The 24268-nt window shown below is 39.1% G+C and overlaps 1 protein-coding gene across 5 annotated transcripts in view; it reads right to left on the bottom strand.

Annotated features, from left to right (window-relative positions):
* GLRA2 (glycine receptor alpha 2) overlaps window positions 1-24268 on the bottom strand; it is a 131489-nt gene that overhangs the window by 24490 nt on the left and 82731 nt on the right. For 3 of the 5 annotated variants that reach the window (XM_026868249.1, XM_026868258.1, XM_026868284.1), the window contains exons 8-9: window positions 5243-5392; window positions 3257-3376 (exon numbers count right to left, since the gene is read on the bottom strand). In XM_026868249.1, the coding sequence (XP_026724050.1) occupies window positions 3257-3376; window positions 5243-5392 (270 nt within the window). The remainder of the gene's footprint in view (window positions 1-3256; window positions 3377-5242; window positions 5393-24268) is intronic. The other 2 variants (XM_026868266.1, XM_026868277.1) reach the window with 1 other exon arrangement.

Here is a 24268-nt window from a genome sequence, read left to right as displayed (position 1 = left end):
ACACGAAGCGTGCACGTCATGCCGCTGAGTGTGGTGCACATGGGTGCTAGTGGGCAAAAATTTCCACTGGGGACAATAGTACCAAGTGTTTTAAAGGCAAAGTCAGGCTGAAGTCACTGATGTTTTTCAATGGGTAAATCTAGAAAACCTTGGAAAATCGTTTGGGGGGTCTGATAGAAGTATTTCAGAGATAGCCTCTGAAAATCAGTGTTAATGCATACGTCTTATTTTTAAAGATGGAAATACTATATTATCTTGACAGTCTCAGTGACTTTGGGCACTTGGGGTACCTGCCTTGCCACCAGCAGCTCCATCCAGACACCAACAGTTCTCTGATGCTGCCTTCTTTGCTTAGTGGAATTATCCTTTGCTGCTGTAATCACTTAGTCTCAGTCCGAGCTCTTTCTACTGAAGACACCATTTGTGCCTCCCTTTGCTAATCTGCATGCATGTGAACCCCCTTGGCTGCAGCATTGTTATTTGTATTGCTCTGTGTTCCCTGCACATGGGATTAAAGTCTGTCAAAGCCTCCAGCTGCACGGTTTTTCATTTAAGCTATAAAGTATTGCTTTTAACACTAACAGTCCCAAACTTAACCTCTATTCTTGGTCACAGTGATAACCATCACACATACAGTTTAGGACATCATCTTTGAGATGATGGTATGAATACCAGTATACTGTGACTCATTTTGACTACTGATCATATAACATAATAATTACTGTTTTCAAAAGGGATGATTGAACCTGTGTAAACAGAGTTGTTCTGATTCCCTGGAAACCCATCATTTTGAAAAATAAGCAAATCTCGTTTGATTATTACAAAACATATTTTAAAAAGAAGTTATTTTCTTTCAGGTGATCTAGCACTATGCAAATTCAGATTTTAATATATTGAAACTACTACATCCTCAGTACCATCAGAGTCATGGCTTCTGCAGCCTGTACTCTATGAAAAAAGTAGTATTATGATATACAGTAAATAGGCAACTGTTTCTCTCAGCCGTGAAGTATTGCTGCTGATGGGTGTATTTAATTGTGAGCAGGAAGACTACACAAATCTTTTGGACAAGCATTGAATGCTTCTTCCAACAGAAACTGCATGGGGAAGGCAGACAGGTTGAAGTACTGATTACCTGAGAATATAGGGATTTATTCTGTATAGAAGATGGCAACAGGTTCTGATAGTGCAATCTTTTCTAATGCAATGGCAGGTCAATGGTTCAGCTGTAAATACAATTTCCAGACAATCAACAATACAAACCAGGCTTTCCTAGAGAAGAATTAACCAGTCTGGTCTTTGGCTTAAGAGATCTGACGGTCCCTTAAGGTGTCTTGTGCTTTCATGCAGTGCTTTGAGGGTTGTAGCACCAAGAACAAGACCCAGCAGAAGCAATAACAAAAGCAGTGACAAAGGCTTACAAATCCGAGAAGAGTATTCTTCTTATTTTGTATATCTAGCTGCTAAATGCAGGAATCCTGGTCAGACATGACTTAGTGCCTATTTTTTATGTCCCCAGATTAGCACTGAGAGATGCGGTATAAATATTCAATGTCCCCTCTTCTACACTGTCTCCTCTTGACTATGACTTCTAGATTTACATTCACCATAAACCCTTGGTTCAATGAGCAATACCTCAGCAAGTCAAGTTACCCACTTGTGAGGCTTCCTGTGGCACCACAGGCTATGTTGCTATGTACTCTGCACATAAATGTCCTTCTCTTGAGCAGAAAAGTACCGAGCTGCAGCTATGATAGTATTGCTCCAGAAACCTCGGTCTTGGTATGTCTCCTCTGTTCACCTTTCAAGTGCACATCACTTCTGTGGTGGAAGTTCTCCAGGGGAAATCAGCGCCAGTGCAGCTCGCTCTTAGGCCTCTGCAGGAAGAGTACTGCAGTGACATGGCCCCTCTGTGTACTGCCCTGCCTATATATATAATACACAATATTAAAAGTAGAAGAGAGGTTTCTGCAAGCTTTCCTGAGAGAGAGGATAACCAGGCCTTACAAGAACCTTAGCTAGACTACTAGGACTTTCTGACTGATAATACATGCAACACTGACTACTGACTTGGATTGGTTTTGTAGTTGTCTGGCATCAGTTTTCCAGTGGCAGTATAGTTATATCTTCTGGAAAGACCCTGAGATTTTTCTTTTTATGCTTAGTTTTGTATACATGTAAATATGATTATTTCTACAATAGAAATTATCCAGAAGGGAAGGCTCACTTCTACTCAAGCAGTAAATCTAGTTTGAGATTGTAGCTCTGAAAGTGAATAATTTATTGCATTGCAAACACTCTATTCTAATTTTGCTGTGTAATGTTAACTATGGTTTTTGCTTTGATTTTCAAAGCTACTAATTCCCTTTACAGTATACAAAATCCGCTGAAATTATCTGCATCTTATAATCACATAACTTTACAGAACTTGATCAAAGTCAGAGGCCCATTACACCTCAAAGGCTGTTCAAGTAATGTTTTTGTTCTAGGAAATCAAGTCCTGAAAGATTTAAGTCTTGGTCCCATTTTATATGAATGAATACATTTAATTTCTCAGTCACCAGTATCAAGCAGTGAGCTGCACACTAATCTTATTTCTCTCTCCATCACTGATTTTATTACCTCCCAACTCACCCCTGATTTTACTGTGTAAAACATTTCAACCAATGGCTCTTCTCCAAGCCAATAAAAAGAAACCAATGCCATATTTTTTTTTTCATTCATAGCTATTCATACTCCACTAAGCAGGACTCAGGACATCACAAGGAGGAAAACTTCAAGTTGATGGTTCAGGAATAAATACCATACCAATAAAAATGCATTTCATTACACATACTAAATTTTGTTGCTCATCTGAAAGATAACACAATGTAGGATTTTCTGTCAAGTCATTTCCTCTGCTCTTGTTCCTGCCATTAACCCTATATTTATACAGGACCAGGCTACCCAATATATATGCATTTTCCTTGGGAAATTTGGAATGGGGGTGGCACAAGCCGACCATGGAAAAAAACAAGCATACGGATGGGCCACAAGAATGTACAACATGAAACTGCTGTTCATGCTGTGGACAGTACTGTGTATTTTGTGGGGACATTTAGCTGTGGACAGTACTGTGTATTTTGTGGGGACATTTAGCAAAGAGAATACAAGAGCATACTAGTGATGACATCAAAATCATCCATTTTGCTGATTTATGACATCATTGCACATACTAAAAACTCTCCCTTGTTTCTCTTTCTCACTACAGTTTTACCCTCAAACTTGAACTGCCGATCTGATTCACTGTCCCGTAAGCTGATGACTCTTTGCTCCGCAAGCCATTCATGCGCAGCACGGACTCGATGCTTTCATTCCCAACAGTCATAGTCTGTGCCTGTCCCCAGAGTGTCAGCATAGATAGCAGCAGCAAGAATGAGAATAGCACAGTGGTAACACAACACACATACACAACACGCAAAGAAAAGAATGGCTCAGTTAGAGACGACCATCATGCAAAAACAACATGAATCACTTTCAAGGCAAAATAAACTGAGAAATTTTGAGAGACAAACTCAAGTAAAGAAATGCAGAAAACATACCCTAAAGAGATGGCCTTAGTAACATTATTGCCTATTTTAAAATTCATACAACCAGATTTATAGGAAAAGTGAGAGCAAGCCTGTGCAAATGGATAGGTGTCTCTTACGTCAGCAGAATATTTCCTTGTGTTTAATTAGGGCATTACCCATTTTGCAAAGAATCCATCTACCAACTGGCTTAGAATAAACACAGGTCTTCTGGTGATTTGATTTTAAATAACTTTCTTGTAATATTCACCAGAATAATCATTCCCACAGCAGATGAATTACCACTTCCATGGACCAAAACCTCCTAATTTTTGAGTGATGTCACTGGATACTGTTACTTACTAATGGTAGCTTCTTGCCTAATTGTTCATCTCTAAAGAAGACATTGTATCCAAAACTGAAATTAGAGACTCCATACAGAAGCTTCTGCTGCTGCCAGGCTGGTTTTGGAAACAAAGGCTTCTAGTAGCAGTGCATCTGGCATGCGTACCTGAAGACAGGCAAACATTTTTGGTCTCTCCTGTAATCTACCAGGAATCTCAATTCACCTGACAATAATATTAAACCAGACAACAGCACTGGATTACTTCCCAGAGCATCCATCAAATATTACCTCAGCTACACAACACTTATTAGACAGACCTGTCAAAACACAAATGCCCTGTGCCACTGTTGTCATCCCTTTTGTAAAGGAAACGATTATTTACGACTTGAAGCACTCGTGCAGCTCAAGCAAATGTTTATTTCACCTAGCAATTGCATATGCACAGTGTAAACCTAAATGTTTCTACTGATACTGAAAACCAGTGACATAGATACAGGAAGAATGAAGACTTTAGAGTTGTGGGAATGATCATAACTGGACTAAAATTCAATTTAATGTCTAATGTCTTTCCATTTACCAAAGAAAACAATTAGGAAATGTGGACAAACTTCCTGAAAATATTTCTAGACTGACATCTAGGTGAAAACCAAGCTTCTCTACTATATTTCAGTCACTGGTATAGAATGTGATAATGATAATCACAAATAGGCCCTTTGTCAAAAACCTGAAGTTTGTATCAGTAACAAACTGTGAAGTAGTAGAATCTAGAGAGAAAATTCTTCTAATCCTTCTCTTTTTTAAAGTGGCCATGTTTCATCGTTTCAGTTGGGAAAAACACCAGTTTCTGGTGGTTTAAAAGTCAGGGCAGAACTGCTGATTGCTCTATAATGGGTTACCCTAAGGAATCTCCCATTTTAGCATAACTAGCTAGGGTAGCAGTAGAAAAGACAGGGCTCAGGCATGTGCTGATGTCAGCACATGTGGGCGATGTCAAGGAAATAATATCAGTCCTCTATCTATGTCATTGCTTCCAACAGTTCCTTATCCACTGGTGGGTGCCACATAGTAGTACAACATTTGTGAAGGTACAGCTGCCCCAGCATTTGCAAGAAGGGAATAAAATTATTTGAATCAGTGACCAATAAATTGACATTTGTTGGTAACTTCATAAACTGCAAATAAACCAAGAGGCCAGTTGTCAGCTCTTTATCAAGGAGTAAATCACTCAAAAGGAAACTTTAGAACGAGAGTCTCCTGCAAGGGCAAGAAGAACTGAAGTGAGAAATCAACTGCACATCACCATGCTGTCAGGGCAGAATCAGTCACCCCAAGTAAAGAGCGGCTGTACCTTGTTTTGTCTTCTTTGCCTTCTTCGAAGCCTCAGAAACTCCTTGTGCTGCCGGGAAACAAAGTTGACTGCTGCATATTCCAGTAACGCAGCAAAGACAAAGAGAAGGCACACGGCCATCCAGATGTCGATAGCTTTTACATAGGAGACCTAGAAAAAAAATAGGGCACAGCATGTTATATTTCAAACTTCTTCATAAGCTGAAAATATTGACCCGAAAAAATAAAAACATTTCCGCTCAGCAGAATTCCAGTTGTTCAGTGAGGTTGGGGGTTTCTTGGTTTGTGTTTTGCTTTACTGGTTTATAGGTTATAACAAATAAATAATCCAGATCTTAATGGAAATGCACGTTCACAAAGGATACAGAAATTATGAACTACTGCCTTTAGGTAAAAAATCGAGTTTAGTCCAACAAAATACAAGTGATCTTATAGTCACAATCATAGTTTATCAGAAAGAATATGAATACAGGACATGATACAATACTTATTGAAAAACAACTCTTATTGTTATCACCTCTTTCATCTTTTATGAACCAATTACCATATTGATTGATTAGCTATGTTTGGTATCCATAACCTCAAAGTAAACTCAGGGTAATGTATCCTATAGATTGAAATGACTTTACTAATTGAATATTTGATCCTAGTTGCTTGATCTTTATCCAACAACTCTATAAGAAAAAGAAATCTTCATAGATATTATCTACTACAAATACCCAAATACCAGATGTGTCCATTATATTAAAAACCGATCCTGATTTGAATTGACTGATCCACATTAAAATCAGATATATTACAGCACTGCAATGTCACAAGATTTTTATCTTAGTACCCACACTGGGCCAAACAGTATCCAATTAATGAGACACACACCATGCATATCAAAGGTACATTGTCCTCCATAGCTGTATTTGGCCTCTGCCTTTCCTCGTAGTCTTGCAGGTTTTAAGCAAAGTTTGTGTGATTAGGCAACAGCAGGTTGTCTCTTTTGTTTATCAGGTATTACATCCAGGATGGAATTAAAAACATCTGACTTTTAATGTCTACAACTTACATGTGAGCTAGTTGCCAACTACTTTGATAGAAATAAATCAAGGAATGAAGAAGAACAGGCATTTCTAGGATGCAATGCATTTGATCTGTTTTAGCTGTCTTCTCTAGGGTGAGATTAATAACACCCAAATATTGCTTCTTCATCTTCATGTCTATAAAGAGGGGCTTAGAACCACTTTCTAAGCATAGACACACGGGGTTTCACTCAGTTGTCTAAATAAAAGCATTGCATAGTGCTGCATCAGGTATGTAGCCTCCATTTGCTAATCCAGAAAAGCACAAATTTCCAGTATCATACTAACCAGTCCTCTGGAGATGTCTCAGATACCCAAGGTCACCTCAAATGGCACCCACCACCATACAACTGAATCAAGATAAGCAAAATGGATCGTACCTAAACCCTGAAAAATTGTAATCAAAGATATTTAATATCTGAATAATACCCTGAAGGCCAAACATTTCAATGCAGTCAAAACACACGGTGGTCTGAAAAGAGAGCAGAAAAGGATGTGTTGTGCATCTAACACTTGAATGTTTAGGACACCCTCCTAAACCCTCCTAAACTCCACCTCTACCCTTTGCACACGCTGTTCAAAATGACCTTGCTCTTGTGGTCGTGGCTATCATTGCATGATGAAGGGAAGCACATCTGTTTCAGTAGATTTAGCTCCTCTTTACCATGTGTTTAAATAGCATCACTTTTCGAAGTCTGTAGAACATTTTTTGTTAATGTCGAACAGAATATACTGCACTATGTGCTCCAGCAAGCATTATGAGCAGAGGAACTGGCATTTAAAGTATGGTAGAAAGGATGCAGAGCTCCATCCTGCAGATTCTGAACACTGAAAAAGACATTTTAGAGGAGCCAAGTACTGGTATTCAGCCTGCATCGTGGGAACATACGTTTCAGTAGCTGAGGTTATAGTGCAACCCCATATTGCCATGCCCACAATACAACATGCATAGGCTGAGATGGAAGAGGAGGATTTAGCAGGCTAAAGTGAATCTGTGCCTTTCAATTAGATACACAGCAGGTATGCACTTGTCTCTCCCACACATAAAAAATTTTACAAGTTCCATCTTTACTGAGCAGCTGTGAAACCCGATGAAAACTCAGCAACATCCCAGACACTCTGTGCCACAGGCAGAGGCGCAGTAGGAATCAAGTCACTGTAATTTGTGTAAAATGCAGCTGAGTTTGGATTGTTTGTTACCTTCCTTGAAGGGACAGCTTGTTTTCCTTTACAAATGCCCTTAGGAGATGTATTAGGCATGCATAAGCAGCTGGACTGTGCTGCCAGAGCCGGCACAATGCAGGGAGCTGAAGCCACAAGAATCAGCATTTCTGACTGTGCAAATCCTGTCCTAGTGGGCTTAAAGCAGGGAGGGCAAAATAATAAAGGAAGCTCTGAGTTAGCCTTCCTGCCACTTACACAGTGCTGCTGTAAATGGCATCCACACAGTTGCTGAGCCAGCTGGATTATTTTAACTGCAGCCTGCAGGGCTGGAATTGGAGGCCCGCGATATGCTTGGCAGGTACGTAACTTGTTTTATTGTTTACCCATTGCCATAACATGACACAGTTTAAAATGAAAAAACAGAAAGAAATTGCTTCCAACAACACCTTAAAAGTAAATAAATTGAAAAGTTCTGCAATGAGTGAGAGCTGATTCCTTTGTTTTCAAATCACTTTATGTAATTTTATCTGTGTATCCCCAGTATGTACAGAATCACGCTGCTAGAGGTCTGAAAACTCATGCAATTTTCTGAAACCAGACTTTTTTCTAGCCAACCCTATGCATGGCAAATGACATGAATCCTTTACACCGAGCCTAGGAGGCCCTCACATGGTACGTGTTTCCAAAGAAGTCCTAAAGTGAGTGCCCAGATGTAGAGCCACACTTTGGTATCAAAAGCATGCTCAAAGCTAAGTTTCTGTGGATTTTAGTGTCTCTGCTTTAGCTGACTAACCTGTGTCTTCCTTCAACTAGGAAATGGTGACATCTACAAGATCACAGACTGATCTGAAGTGGACGTCTCTCAACCACCCTGGCTGAAACAGTTCCACCTTGTATGGAAACACTTAAAAATACATTAGCTTGGGGACTGGAAAAACTGTCTCCTTCCTACATGCAAATCTTAAGCAGTGGAATATGAGGTCACTCTCTGTGTCCCAAACACATGCAGGGATTGGGAAGGCCCTGTCATAGAGTATTTCATGGTGCTTGAACAGTTTCTTCAGTGAGATGAGCACAGAAAGGATGTGTATTTGATCTTCAAATTCCAGGTGAGTGCTATAACCACTTGCTTACTGGATGCTGTGGCTTCTTATTGTTGTATCTCTCATGTCAATGAAATGCCTTTTTCTAGTTCCTCAACCATTTCTCATATATCTCCACAGGAAATTAATCAGCAGGCTGTAGTGTGCATCTTATACCTAGGTTTTTATTTCTCCGTTACACTGTACAAGGAAGCTTCCACATCTAATTTTCAGTTAAAAATATTGCTAAGTGATACACTCATAGGAGCTGGGGTCTGCAAAACTGGGTACTTCATGATATCATAGGCATGTTCATTGCTTTGGGAGGTGGTTCTATCAAATTTAAAACCAGGATTTTTTTTCCCAGATCATAATATAACATGAAAAATCGTATGTTTGGTCAACTAAAAGGCTTACCTCATCTGTTTTAGTAAGGATTCATCAAACAATACTGTTTCTCCAGCTTCCTTAACTATCAGGTCCACATTCCATGCTCCATAGTCACTACTATGTACATGTAGAACACTATAAACCCTGATTTTTTCTGAGAAGATTCTGTCTCACCTAACTTAAAACATGTTATGTACATGTGGATTTTTTAAAATTAATGATAATAAATAAGCATTTCCAGGACAAAATGCGTCCAAGTGGAAGGTAAATACCTATACTATAGTCTAACGAACTGTACCCTAAAAATGCTAGTCTCTCATTTTTGATCAAGGCTGGAGTATTGGATGCCTATTTCAGGTATATATATCTGCTTGATATATGCCAACTTTGGTTAGATAAAGCCTGTGAATCATCTGTGTTAGCTAGTATCTTGATGTAATCCTAAACAGAACAGAGCAGAATAACAGAAGTTGCCTCACATGAGTCTATGTAAGAGACTGCTATCTGAGCATTTGCCACCTTTCCATAATTTCACTTGGACAGAATGCAAGGTAACACTACAAATTCAGAGTTGACATTATCAAGCTACCAAGTATAAAATGAAAAATTAGTGGGGATTGGTTTTTTTCTCAAGGTAGACCTTGTAAAAAGTCCTCTGAAAAGCCTATGACCTGACAGCACACTAGCTCAATTTACTTTTCAGTACTTTTAGAAGTGGATATTTGAAAACTCTTCCTTCTTCAGCATTATGTTCAGAGAGCACAAGATTTTTCTTGCCCTTTTCTTTATTCAGATAGCTGCTCCATTTTTTATTGCATCTTGCAGAGCTTCCTCTCTAATGTTGTTTGGGGTGGAGGGAATTTAATGGGTCCTACCAATAAAACCATAAATTATATCAATAATTCAGATGCTCTGTAAATGTTTTAGGGCCTGCTAATGAGGGAACTTTTTCAGTGAGAGCTCTCTGCACCAAGAGCCAAGTATGATAAGACTAAACATAGTAAATGTGACAAAGCAACTCCTTCCCCTTAGAGTATTTCCTCATTTTTTATTTGACCATGTCCACTATGTAAATACAAGATCAGTTTATGCTCTATACAACATTGCTGTAGCATCAGTGACCCCAGTGAAGTTCCTGGAAATGAAAGTCCGAGCAGGATTAAACTGTTCATGAAGGCCTTGTAAAGATTAAATCTTCTACTTTTCCAGCTCTTTTTATTTTAGCACTGTGACTCTCTCACAGCTTCTGGGTACCTTTCAGCATACTGCCCCGTGTCACCACCAGAATGAAGCACGCTTTTATGGAGAGAAGCTGGGGAAAAACACAGTCATAGGTCTTGCAGCTAAGCAGCTGTCATTTGTTGACATTTGTGAATCATCCCAAATGTGAAGGCTATTTCTGCTACAGCGCCAGCCTCATGAGGTTCCAGGCAACTGCTTTAAATCTCTGATTCTGTCGAATAGGTGTAAAACGGAAATAAAGACACATCCATTCTTTCCTGGAGTTTTGCATTGTGAAAATTACTTCAATATTCAGTGCAAGGTGTTCAGCCTGTGTTAAAAACCATATCTTCACTTATATTGACTGATAGAATCTGAATGAAAAAATATCTTTGACTTTTGACATGAAGACCCAAACCTCTACTTTTGCAAAATACCAGATTCTAGGCAAGATCTTTTTAAAGAAGAAAATTTTAATCTACTGGGAAATGTTACCATTTTAAATTAATTTCTATACATTAAAAGAATCTTTTGTAGAAAAAAGTTTCAGATATTTTTTTCAGACTGGAAATGTGGAAATACAACAAAGTAATATTTTAAATCAAAACTGAAACAAAAGTTATGTAAAACTGCCTTCCAGTACAAGGCATGGATGTTGCATTAAATTTCACTTTATTTTTTAATACCAAAACACTTACATGAAATTCTCTTATCATAAAACTTATTGGAATTTTTTTTTGTCAAATCTTGAATTCATAAAGAAATTGTTAGGTCTTTCTTGCATATCAGATTTTTATAGCTAACACTGAAAGCATCAGTCCTGACTTCATGACAGTTTCCAGGCAGAGAAGATTCTGAATGGAGAACATGCTGTCAGTCGCTAGTACAAGGAAAATGTTTTCTTTTTGTCCCACTCTTACTCTGGATCTTTCTTTTCATCCAAGTGTTTCACCCCCACAAAATATCATCATTCTAAAAAAAATTCATATCAGAAAATGCAAATTACTTTCCCCATACTGTTGTTGCAACAGTTGCCAGTTAATTATCCTTCACGCCATGCAGTTTTAAAGGGTCATAGTCACTGTGCAATACCTTGACGGGTCAGGTCAACAAGGCTTTTTATCTTAGTGGACAATACGGCATAAACCAAAGTGGTTTAGATTCCACCAAGTTTTAAATTAATGTGATTGATCTGTCAGTAAGGAAACCTTCATGAAGAGTTCAGGGCAAATAAAGCAATGGTGCATGACAGCTAGCTTTGGGACCTGTTCTCAAAGGGAACTGCTTCTTCAGGGGAGAGAATGAGAATGAAAACTTTAATCTTCTAGACTCTGGTAAATGTTTGTTTGCCTGTTCAAGACTTTAATGTCCATATTCTTTCCATAATGTACTTTGCAATGGAAAAGGTTAAGTTATCAGAGCTACTGTTCTGTTGCTAGAAAACAAGCACTCATAGTACAGGGCAGATTTTGACAGAGATGATTCATCATTGAATGAGTCCTGTGGAAGTTGTAGGTGTCCTTCATCAGCTCACTTGCTGTGTTCCTAGGTGGCTTGGCCTGGCTGGTGACCTACTTTCCTTTGGAGGTGAAATGGGGTTAAAATCAAGTCCCACATATCCCACTTGGGAACCCACCTACTACCCTTAGAGTAAAATTCCTGTTCCAGGATGATGACATAACTGGTTTGCTTTGTTTGCTGGATGAATGAAAAAATTACAATATTTGGTGAATATGAAACACCCTTTTTTTTCCAGTTATTTTAATAAAACTCTATTTTTTTTAATTGACAAAAAAACTTTTCTTCAACTTTTTTTTTTTCCAGACATCTACTTCATCTTCCATTTTTAAATAAAATGTGAGCAATTTTCAAAACAAAACAAGAAACAAACAAGAAATATTTAATTTAAAAATGCTGAAACAAACTCTTCCACTCTTCCTCCATTATTCAGATTCCACCAAGTATCCACCTAACAGGATAGACTCACAAGTTGTTCCAGTCATCCAAAATTGCCTTCTTCAGTCAGTAAGATATTCATCCAATTTTTTTATCCTCCATTTCTATTGCTGGTTCTGCCAAGTCATGAGACACTAAACCTCCCACCTACTGCTGATGCAGAACTAAATGTTGACTGCATTCAAGCAAGGAAAATTGTGGAAACCATTTATGGGTTTTTTTCCTTCAAAGATGAGGGAAAATTTTGTTCAAGCTTTTGAAGATGATCAGGGACTTAAGGTATTTATAAAGATGCTCAGAGAGAGGCCTCCGGGCAGAGGCCAGAAGAGGTGACCACACGTGTGCAACATAATTCACTAATACTGTTAATAGCTATTTTTGTTGTGCCAGCTAGCCCAAGATGCCACAGATACAGTACTGGTCTGTGACTGGTGATTGCTACTGCTGTGCCAGTTCAATCCTACTCCCACTTAAGAGAGTGAGCAAGATGCTCCCCACCTTCAGAGTGGGGCTGGGTCCCAATAAACTGCAGGTATTATCCAACACTTTGTGAACCTGTGCAACACATGGCTAACCCTTGATTCAGATGATACAGGACTGTGTTATGGTACATCCTGTGGGAGATGATAAAGGGAGCACAGAACATTAACGGTGCACCAGAGAGTGACATTTCTTTAAATTATGAAACTATATTCTATATGATACATTGTAAAAAAAGCAAACTTGTGTTCCAGGTAAAAGAAAGAGATTCTAGAGAAGCAATAAAATATTTCTTTTTAGCATGGGCTGTGTCTATTCATACTTTATGATTTTTCTTCTCAAACAGCATATTTCTACCTCTGAAAAATGTAATCCCATAAATACAGAGTAAGTTATCAGATTGGTGAAGCCAAGACTGCTTGTTTTTCCTTCCCAAGGGCATATGAAGTATTGGCATATTCATCATGTGTCATTTTGTGCAATCATATGGTGTAGTTGCCTTGTATTTCCCATTCCTGACAATTCATACTTTCTTCACAGGAAGTCTAGACAGGATGTACAATTTCCACTTTAAAAGCCCTTGACTTCCTTGAAAATAGTGTGACTATTTTTCAGACATTAAAAAAAAAAAAATAAAAAAAAAATCTGAGCAATAGTTTAAGGCAGTTTTTTTAACCAAGCAGATGACAGCTGAGAAAACAAAGGCTTGTGCTTTGGACAGGTAACAGTGCTGGTGCTCAGCTTGGGAGCAAACTGGGCGATTTTATTATGCATTGATAATAGAGGGACAGGCTGACCTCTGCCACTGGGAATGAAGTAACACTAATTGAAATTTTAACCAGGGTCAAAAGCCCACTTTTGCAAACGTGTGTTCAACTGTGTGTTGTATCACTTTTCACTAAGATGACAATAAAGTGGAAAGGTCTCTTATATCTAGGCCAGGAGCTCAAGTCTAGCTCAGACCATTACAGAAATAGTTAAAAAGAAGGTACAGAAGGGAATGCTGAACTGATTGAAAACAGGAGGGTCTGGTAGCCCTCCCCAAGAACTGTGTTGAGTTCATGCTTTGTAAACAGGGACAGAGTGGAACTGGGACTGAGCAGATTCACATCAGGGGGTGTGAAGTTCAACTGCATGGATGAACCAAATAATAAAGGGTCTAGTTATTTCTGTCTGATTGTCTCTTTTCAGCCCACTGTGGAAACAGATTTTGGAGGGAAACAAAACTATGAGAGATAGGGGAAAAAAATGCAAATTCCTCGTTTATCATTAATTTGGCATCCACTGCTGACTTTTCTCAGTGCCCCAACACTGAAATACATTGGGCAAGAACAGGCCAGGGGACACCACCAATCCTACCAGCTCATCCATATCCTCAACACTATGTGGAAACAAAATTGTGGTTTTTGTCACTCTCCAGCCTGGTTGTGTCTCTCTGCCCTCTTGGTAAAAAGTCTGGCTTCACCGCCCAACAAAAATATGTTCTACAGTAGTGTTGCAGATCAAGAGGCAGCTAACCCAACCCCACTCCAATGTCATAGTCGGAGGTGGTATGGTTTTGTCAGATCTCAGACAAGCCAGTAAGACCCACAGTTTGTGCTTGAGCTGTCTCACAAAGAGACCTGCAACACCAAGCACTGGCTTCTCACCACTAATATTCTGCACATCTCTGCTCTTTCCCTTGGTCCCACTTTTTATGTTTTGTCTTATTCTGTCTTCAAGAAACTGGTCTTGAATAAGAGCTCAAAACCATTTGACTGTCTTTTTCTTTTTCCTTTAAAACCAACCAGACTTCCAATAAGGCTTTCTACAGTCAAAGGAGAAAAACAATCCTCCCGCCTCTGCAAAAATAAACCTAGTACTCTGTGCACACAGACTCCCTAAAGGTTACAACAGCATCTCAGTGCCTCACCAATTAATCCTTCAGGTTTGGCTTGTGAATAAAGCAAGGCAGGAAAGCAAGCTCATGTTGGCAGAAATAAAATAAATAATACCAATATTTGTGACATTGCTTGTGTATGGACCAAAGAAAATAATCAACAGATTGGTGGAGTCATGGTGATCAGTTTATGAAGGTGACAAATAATGATTGATGTCCCTGCTACAAGGAAGCAGCTTCTTATTGTTAAGTAATCGAAAGACATTTATCACACAGAAACACCCCCATATCCAGCTGAGATCAGTGCAAATTGAGAATTATATGTGGTTGCATTAAGATACAGACAAATATGTATACGGGCAGCCTTGATAGCTGGGTGACATTGTCAGTCTTGGGTCTTATTCACAATATAAATTTCTGTCCCTTCACTAGTGAAATCAATAGATAATATTTCTTTAAAGTCATTGAATGCCCACTTGACCACTTGGACTTTAAGTGTAATTTCTTCAGTAGATGAGGGTTTGGATAAAAAAATATCACCAAGAAGAAAAAAATGAATATTAAAGAGGAGTCATAAAACCATGATTATATGATTGCTAACAAGAACCACTGTCATGATTTTGAAACAATGTCATCAAATTCACAAACAGGGTAAAATGCTGATACTTACCAAAGGACCATTTATATTTATGATTCATCTGTAATAAGAAATCAATGTGGTCTGTATCTGAGTACAGCCAGATTGCCTCCTTCTAAAATACCAGCTTTTCTGCAGTGATCAGAGTTTTCTGAAATGTTTATTTGTTTGTTTGTTTGTTTGTTGTTTGTTTTTCAAACAGAGCATTAAATCAGGTTCAGAAAACCCTTTCCACTTCCTCTGTAGATCCAAAAGCACCTCAGCCACCTCAGGTGAAAAGTAACCTTCATTCAGCTCAGCCACAGCCATGCCAGATGCAGTTATTACCTCTGCCACCCAGTTAGGAAGAATTGCACCAAATTGCATTACTCGTTGACCTCTGAAGAGTTAACTGACCCAGTACATGACTGTTGTCAAATAACAAGTCAGGATTTTATTTTTGTAGCATTAGGAACAAATCTCTTCTTTCCATGTAAAGAAACTAAGAATCACAGAACTGGCTGATGGCAGTGTAGCTACTGTGATCAATACCGAGAACATTTGCTAATATACATACTTTTTTAGGTATTATTTTTCCATTGGATTGCATGAAAATTGTGTTAAATCTCAGGTGACTGCAGAACATTCTACAACATCCTCTCTGTGCTCTATTTCCTATTGTAGTCACAACTAAGTGAACCATTAAAAGTGATCCAATTCACTGAACCAAACAACAAAAACCTAAAATTAGTAAAAGGATGCCTAGGGCAATATGGCTTTTTTTTTTTCTTTCACTCTTTGTCTCTGCTGTTTATGAATAGAGAATTGATTTTCAAATTCTTCCCTAAGATTATACTCCTAAATTCTGGATTTCTTAGGTCTTCCAGCAATGTAATTTGGTGGGAAAAGCCATTTGTTTATTTTTATGACTGTCGGTCTCTCTAGATTAGAGATGGGTAAATCACATTAATCCCTTGGTCAGAGAATACCTTGCCAATAATAAATCATCAGAGTAAACCAACTGAGAATGGGACGGTTCATTACATTACTCAGTATCCCCATATGCTTCTTTCTTGTCTGTTACTTGATCAGTTTCTTACTACTCCTGAGCTATTTATCATTATTAATGTTTCTTCTGCCTCTGTATTCTGAATTGCTACTTTCATCTGATTAAACCGGAAGGGAAAAAAAAATGCTTTATTTGTGGAAAATTTAAGCAATAATGGTGCAACGAACAGATCTGTATGTAGTTCATCAAATTATTCTCTTTCTATCTCTGGGGAAAAAAAAAAAAAGGGGGGGGGGGGGGGGGGGGCTTTTTGAACAAAAAATAAAAATGTCCCTAAAAAAAAAAATCACAAAGCTGACATCGAGGAAAACATAGGCTCAGGAAGGATAACATGGCCCAATTCCAATTGTAAGTGCGAGTGAGTCATATTTGATGTATGGTAAAGCACTTAAGGAAATGCAGAATTGAAAGAGGATGTACAATGGGAATAATAGTATATGGCAAAGGTGAAAATGTACGTAGAAAGAAATTGTTGGCCTGAATATTAATAAGCAGAAAGAAAGAAAATGGGATAAAGAAATCAGGTTAAAGAAAAGAAAATGGAATTCAAATAAAGGGTAATGAACAACAGCATTTAGCAAGACTCATACAAAGATTTTAATTTTTTTTTTTTAATTTAACTGAATCATTTTCCATATTCTACAGGGATCAGAGCTGTCACATTAATATAAATCTATCTACCACACACCCAGATTAGCTCAAGCCCTTAGACTCAGGACCTGGGATCAACTCTGTGTTTGGTGAAACATGTTGTATGACCAGACTGCTGTTTTGCGGAAGGTCACCTCGCTTGGGACGGTGCAGAAAGATGAGTGCTTCATTCCTTTCCATGAACTCCTCCAACCAAGGATCTGCTTGACTCACTCTGTAGGTCCCACTAACCAGCTACAGACCATCCACCTTCACCATCTTTTTGGAAGGAAACAGGCTGGGACTGAGGGTTTATATTGCACCAGGTTTTGTGATAGAAGCAGACCCTAACAGCAGGTTTGAAGCCACTGGCAAGTTCCTTCCCTGTTTTTTTCAATTCACATTCTTTGAAATTTAATGATCCTTTTGTTCTCTTTTCTAAACTCAGGTAGTTCTTCCTAATCAAGATCTCCCTGTCCTTTCCAGCCAAAGATGTCTGACCAGTTAACATTTGTTAACTGAATTATGTTTTCATTCCACTTGTGGAAGACCAGCCATGGAACAAAAAAAGCAGGAAAACCAGCAGAGGACCACATCCCTGTAGGCTTCCTTTTGTGTTCATGTAGAACCTCCAGGAACACCTGTGAGGACTCACCAGGCTACTCAAGCACAGAAGAGTGAGTGTCACCTTTCATGCTCATTTTCTGCAGCACATTCTGGTTAGTTGTAATAGCTTAGTGATGGTCTGCTGCTAACATCGTAACTCAGAATGCAGTTCTCCCCTTGGCAATTCAAGAGACAAAATAAACTGTTGATTTCAGTAAAAATCGGGCCTCCCAAATTCTGAGACTTTGCTTCCAAGCAGAGTCTTGTACTAAGGTTTTGTTTGCAGCTATTGTGTTTTTCACAGAATTTAATTTTCACCTGAGCTGTTAATCCAAGTACTTTCTGAATCATACTGTAACATTAAATTGTCTCCAGGACTCCATTACTAAGAGCTTTGTTCAAAACAGTGCCATCACACAGCAAGGCTGAGTGAAACAATTTTCAGCCACAACAATTAGGAATCCAGCGCAAATACATAAAAAAAGCAATAGCTAAGAACATCATCGCTTCTCAGTGAAGGATGTTTGTGCAGAAACCTTCTAGCCATGCAGTCTTATGTTTGTGGCACATCTATATTCCCTTCTCAGCTTAACTTTGAGCCAAAGTACTGGACTTTCATAATGGGAGAATCATTTTCTGAACGTTATTTGACTGCTTTATCCTAAACTCCACTGTTTACTCCTATAAACTGTTCTTTCTTCCTCACCCATTTTCTAATGCCAGAGTGGGTCAATTTGTTCTGTACTGTCTGCAGCTGTAGTTAAAGCATCCAGAGACTCTCCAAGGAACAGGAAATCAGAGCCGCACACCACTGAGCACTAGCAATGCCCACAACACTCACACTGAGGCAGTCTAGTACAGATGGAGAGCTACATGTAGGATCATCCAAGCACCTCTCAGAAAGGCTTCTATTGGCCCTGGAGGTTCAAAGCACTGCAGCACAAGTAAGGAGAATGGCTTTCATCTCAGTCTGATGTCACATGCTCAAGACTTGTTGAAGTCTGTTGCCCCGTAGCAAGCAAAAGCTTGCTGGCTGCTTGCAGGATGACTTCATGATACTGACAGATAAATGTTCACCTTACAAAAAGACTGGAGAAATCCTGGAGGGAGGTAACAATTCCATATCTACCGAGCGTATCGCCGTTGCTCAGTGAATATTCATAGCGAAGATTGCTCATCTGTGCAGGAAGTAGGGAGTAAATCGCTTCTTGTTCTCTTCTATTTGCAATTTTATAGACTCTTGCATATGATATATTGGGTTATGTCCTTCCTGCAAGCGTAGCATTATAATTGATGGCATATTTCCCTTTACTCCTCTTTTTTTGTGTGCTCCTAGTTTGTGTCACATGCTATGTCTGTAAAACAGTGAATAGCTGAGGTTGAACCACCTAAAAGGAGGGGAGACTGCTGCATCGTAGGGGAACCACTAACCCTGCTCAAATGGAGAAGTTTCAAAAGATTTAATGATATGGTATTTGGAAAAACTATACTGAAGAGAAGACACACACATCTCAGAGATAACGGACAGAATAATTTCCTAAGACCCAGAGGTGACCAAACTGAGTTTTCGGATACTCGAAGTCATTGGTATGGAGGACACATTAGGTAGAAGAGCTGTGTATGAACCTTTGCATTTCCACTCAGTCTTACCTAGTTACTTTGAATTTACTCTATTAAAAAAAAAAAAAAATAAAAAAAATCAACTGTTCTTGTTCTATTCATGTTCTGATGTAACATGAGTATTTTTTAATTTCAAAAAACCTTTTTATTTCTTGTTCTATCTCATTGTGAGAAGATACAGGCATATTCACCTCAAAGACCTGGCTGATACAAGGTCTTGACACTGGCACCATTTCACAAAACAAAGAATTTCTGTGACTTTCAGCTGACTGCCCAGCCTTTCATGTGTCAGACACAGAGTCAGTGGGTGTTTCCTCTGATACTCCTCTCTGTATTCCCAGGGCTTCAGAGCAAGAAGCAAAAGCCAACTTGTTCTCCAAGAGCATAATTTACGGCTTCCCTGCAATGTCCCCAAAATGGAGCAGCCAGATAATGCAAAGGGCTCTCACAGGGTTTGTTCCTCTCATGAAGTCACAGACCTGGATGTCCCAGAGCTCATATTCTGCTTTCTGTCTGATGGTGGGGCCACATGGCACAGGTGCTCCCTGAGCCCAAGTTCTCCAGGTGGGGTGCAGCACACGTCAAAGTTGGGAGAGAAAAGGAACAACTTGTCTGATTTTGGGGCAATTCTGACCTGCTTGGATGAGTTGTGTAACTTAAAAGAAGCTGGAAGACTGAGCCAGCCTACATAAAAGACTGCAACCTATATATAAATAACAACCTATATAACTTGTCCCCTGTCAATTCCATAAGTAGCTAGAGAAGAACAAAGCTTTGAAGTGAGTCATGTTATCTCCCTTTCTCTCTCTTTGTTTTCTAATTCTGAAAGTTATAAGGAAGCTCAGAAAACACAATAGTCAGAATTTTAAATCATGAAGATCAAGGTCAAATTATAACTCTTTCAGGAGATTTTAATGAACTGCCTAAGCCAGTAATTCTATTTGCATAATTGGGAATGAACATGTGTCTTCATCAAATCCTTTTGTAAGCATTTGCCTTAGTGGTAAGTCTAGGGTCACTGTAGCTCTCTTTCCAGTGCCACTTATTCTTGCAACATCAGTCTGTTCCTGCTACTAGCTTAAATACAGGAATGCACACCTACATCCTTTATATCCACGTGGTTATTACAAGCTCCATTTCCATTATGACTCAGCAGAATTAGCACATAGTACATATTTTTGACTCCTGTTTGATCAAAATAATCTGATAGTCCTGTATAGAAGCCCAAATTGTGCTGCCCTGTTACCCAGTATTCACATTCGGCATTAATAAATGTATCCTTTGAAAAGTCCCTACTTCTTCAAATTTCTGACCCCACTAGCTAATTGCTGAGGAGAGTGACACATGGCTAGAAATAGAGAGACACACTTCATGTTATATTCAAGAGCTATCTTTATGTCTGTAAGTTATTAATAGATGTCAGAAATTTCAGTAACACTTGCTCTATCATTATTTATTAGAGCTGTGGGGAAGTACCTGCCTGGCTGGTGAACCCTTTTAAATGTTTCTCACATGAACTGACATTTACTCACTTGTCATTATGTTGGAGATGAATAAGACAACAAATAAAAAAATCAGAGGACTATTCTGCATGGAAGAGTGCATGTTAGCAGAGAGTAGATTGCATCTAATGAGACTCAAAACTACAAAAAAGGTCTCAGCCTCTCTCCCTGAAAGATCTTAATGAAGAGTCTTAAAGAAGCCAAGCCACCTGCTTCTCAAAGAGTATGTGCAATGCAGGGAAATACTACTATCTTCATTTTACAAACAGGGAAATACAGCAAGTACATTGCCCAGGGCTACAGGAGGAGTCAGTGGCAAAGCTGTGAAAAAAAAGAAAAGTAATTTCTTGGCTACTACGTTGGTGTTTTAGAGTCCAGACTATCCTTCCTACCTGACTGTGAGGGGGATCTACATTGCTAGCTGTTGCACAGAACTGCCTAAAGCCATGGGAACATTTTTTGGGAGACTGTGAATTACCATCACTCTGCAAAGGGGATTTTGCAAAGGATGCATATTTGTATCAGTCAGACACATCAGGAGGAGAATGTGAGAGAGACAGGGAAGAAATGTACAATAATAGTACCCAATCCTTCTTGACTGTTGCTGTCAACTTGTTTTCGGACATAATAAGACGTAGGGAATAGAAATTAAAAATTATTTGGGTTTCTTTTTTCAGTGTAAGTTATAGTCAAGTGGGTTTGGGTTTTTTTCAGCATATGCAGCTGCAAGAGAGATTTTGCTTAAGTTGTCAATAAAATGTTTATTTTGTAAACATATTTGTCAAGTTTGCAACACTTACTCTGCCTAAAGGGTACCTTGAACCTAATGTTATTCTAGCAGCCATGATTTTGATTGATTACACATCAGGAAGCTGAAGTGCAGAAAACTCCCACACAAAATCACTTTAAAGTATGGAAATTAAAATTTAAAGGACGCTTCTTTAACATGCTTCATGTGCCAGAGCAGCCACAGCTCCAGTCTGAAATGTGGGGGCAGCAAGGAGGAAGGGGGGCACAGCCATTCAGCCCTACTCCCACAGGACATGTTATAGGCACAAACATTACATTAAGTGCTGCTAATGTGGGAAGGGAGAAAGGAAAAGAGCCTCCATAACCTCCTGTTTCTAACAAACCCACATCTGTTTAACAACCCTAGCTGCCAACTAACTGCAGAAGGGCACAGAAAAAGCCACAAGTAGGACCTGATTCTCAAATAAACATGCTTGACATATCCCTTTAATGCACATCCCATCAAAATCCATCATTGCCATCCAGTTGATATTAATTACTTTTTTTTTTTTTTTTTTTTTTCCCATTTTTTTTTTTTTTTTTTTTCCCAGAGAAAGGGGTACACACAGCACCCTAAGCCAAAGGCTTCTTTGTATCTTTAGAGCCGCCCAGCATGTTTGACAGCAACCCTTGGTCTCCACAGAGGATCTGATGAGCTCTTGGGGAGCTCTTCGCATTCTCATCTGAGGACTGTTACTTGAGAGTACTCCTCAATATAGTCTTCAGGAAGGCTACAAGTCAGTGTTACCGTTGGCACTGTTGCAATGTTGCAATGCAGCAGGTGCATCGACACTGATTTTCCATTGCTACAATAAAACCTCACGATCTCATTCCTGAGAAAAATGACCCCCTTTTACAGAGCAGGTGAGTTCTCATGACTCCATTAGGTCCAACAGCCTATGAAGTCAGTTACTCTATGATACTCTGTTTTTCAACTCAACTCAAGCAGTGTTGCCCTCTTGGCCTTAACAACCCAGCTCTCATAAGTATTTACCATTTTCTTTCTGTCCAATGGCTCTATAAAGGAATAACAATTATCTGGAGGGGAGCGTTTAATTCTTTAATTGATCTTTCCTCTCTGTTCAATATCCCTTTGATTATAGATGCATAAAAGATCTGGGTGCTCCAGTCCAAACACTTTGCCCTTGCTCAGCTGCTACTTAACTGAAGATAACTTAAGTTCAGTAGGTCCTTCATTGTTTAACTTAAACATTTTTTGGGCAGCTGAGTTCTGCTCATGCCCAGAATATCTCCTTCTATGTGCAGGGACATATCTAGCTCCAATCTGGGTCCAAACATGATTCAGGAGTTACAATGAGAACATACAGGGACTGTGCACAGGAATTTCTTCGGAGTCCAACAAGCACACACTGACAGCCTCAGGTGCTTTAAAAAAATGCCTTGGTAGCTGCAGGAATATGAAAACAAAATCATGCCAACCTTTCCATTAGAAGGTTTGTGGTATCAACACTCACCAAGGAAGAGGGAAATACACCTTAAATGCCTTCCCAAGCCTGAGAGGATATCAGTGCATCTCTTCTACCTCCCACAATATCTACAACAGGCCAAGAGCAGGACTGGGAAGTCAAGAGGGCTGTAAAGCTCAGATGGGAGATGTTCTGCTGCACAGAAAGGAAAGCAAGATTCAAGAATTTTGTAGCAAGCAAGAGGAGAAAAGGAGCTATGCCTTAGATGCCTCTGGTATATTATCAGTCACTGGCTAGGATGAAGAAGCACCTTATCTAGTTGGTAAGTTATTCGCTCCCTGTCCAATCTGAAATAATGGTACTGCTGCTGTCAGAAGAACAGTCCTCAGCTATGTGAATAATAAGGGAGGATTCAGCTCACTCTCTGAACAGATAGGCAGCTGCAGGGTAGACTTTATCACATCTACTTTAGATGTTGATTGGCCATAGGGATGAATTGTCTTTCTGGAAGTATCAATTTCCATCCACTGAAGAGGGACTAAGATAAAGAATACCTGCTAGCCAAATCAATCTGAAAAGCCAGGTCAGGCATTCAAAGGAGGGATGAAGGGAAAGCTAGAAATATAGGGAAGAAAAAACCAATGAAATTAACTTGGGGTTCAATTCAGAGACTACAAAGACATGGGGTTTCCTGACTCATTCTGTCCTCCTTCTTGCTGCGAACAGCCTCCTGATAGGAAGTTCCCATGTTTTATATTGGTTTGTCTGTTTATCTTCAAGGCTTAACAGAGACAAACATGATTAAAACACAGTTTGGAAAACCCTTTCAAGACTGCCGTTTATTTCAAATATTATTGTTTAATCACCGATTTCTCTGTGGTAATTATGCTATATTTAGGCTTTGGGGTTTTTTAATCGGTGTTTTCCTGTGGCTTGGGTGTGATTCCTGCAGAAGCCTTATAATAACCAAATAACTAGGACAGCCTAATCTAATAATTTGTGCATGCATATGATGTTCAGGGGGATTATTAAAGTTATTTTCTCACTAAAATGTTATCAGCTTAGAAAGCCGAGCTGTTCCAGGCTGATAGCTTTTTATTGCAAAAATGTTTAATACAGTCGTATGAACCAGACTGCAGTTCCACATGCTAATGTAATTTCTTCCATTGATTTTGCATTTTGAAAAGAACCTTTCTGCTCTCTAATTTTTGCTTCAAAAAATCCTAACAACCAAAATAAGGTTGTTCAAATGGCAAATGTTTGCTGAAACTGAAAGCTGGTGTATTATTCTGGACTGAAAAGGCTGGATACGCTCTAGTTTGACAGAACTCATCATTAACTTAGGACATGAGGCCTTGAGAATTTTCTCCTGCTTTTAATAGCATTGGTTTTTAGGCTCCCAGCACAACTAATTTAAATAGTTCCAGGGGTAGAACCTAATCAGTTTTGCACACCAAGATGGAAGTCAGTACTAATTTCCCTGCAATGAAAAACAATGAAAACAAAGAAAGGGGGGGGGGGGGGGG

Source organism: Athene cunicularia (genome assembly GCF_003259725.1).
Source record: "Athene cunicularia isolate RWA chromosome 1 unlocalized genomic scaffold, athCun1 chr1_part1, whole genome shotgun sequence".
NCBI classification, from domain to species: Eukaryota; Metazoa; Chordata; class Aves; order Strigiformes; family Strigidae; genus Athene; species Athene cunicularia.
This window is presented reverse-complemented; position numbering and strand designations above follow the sequence as displayed.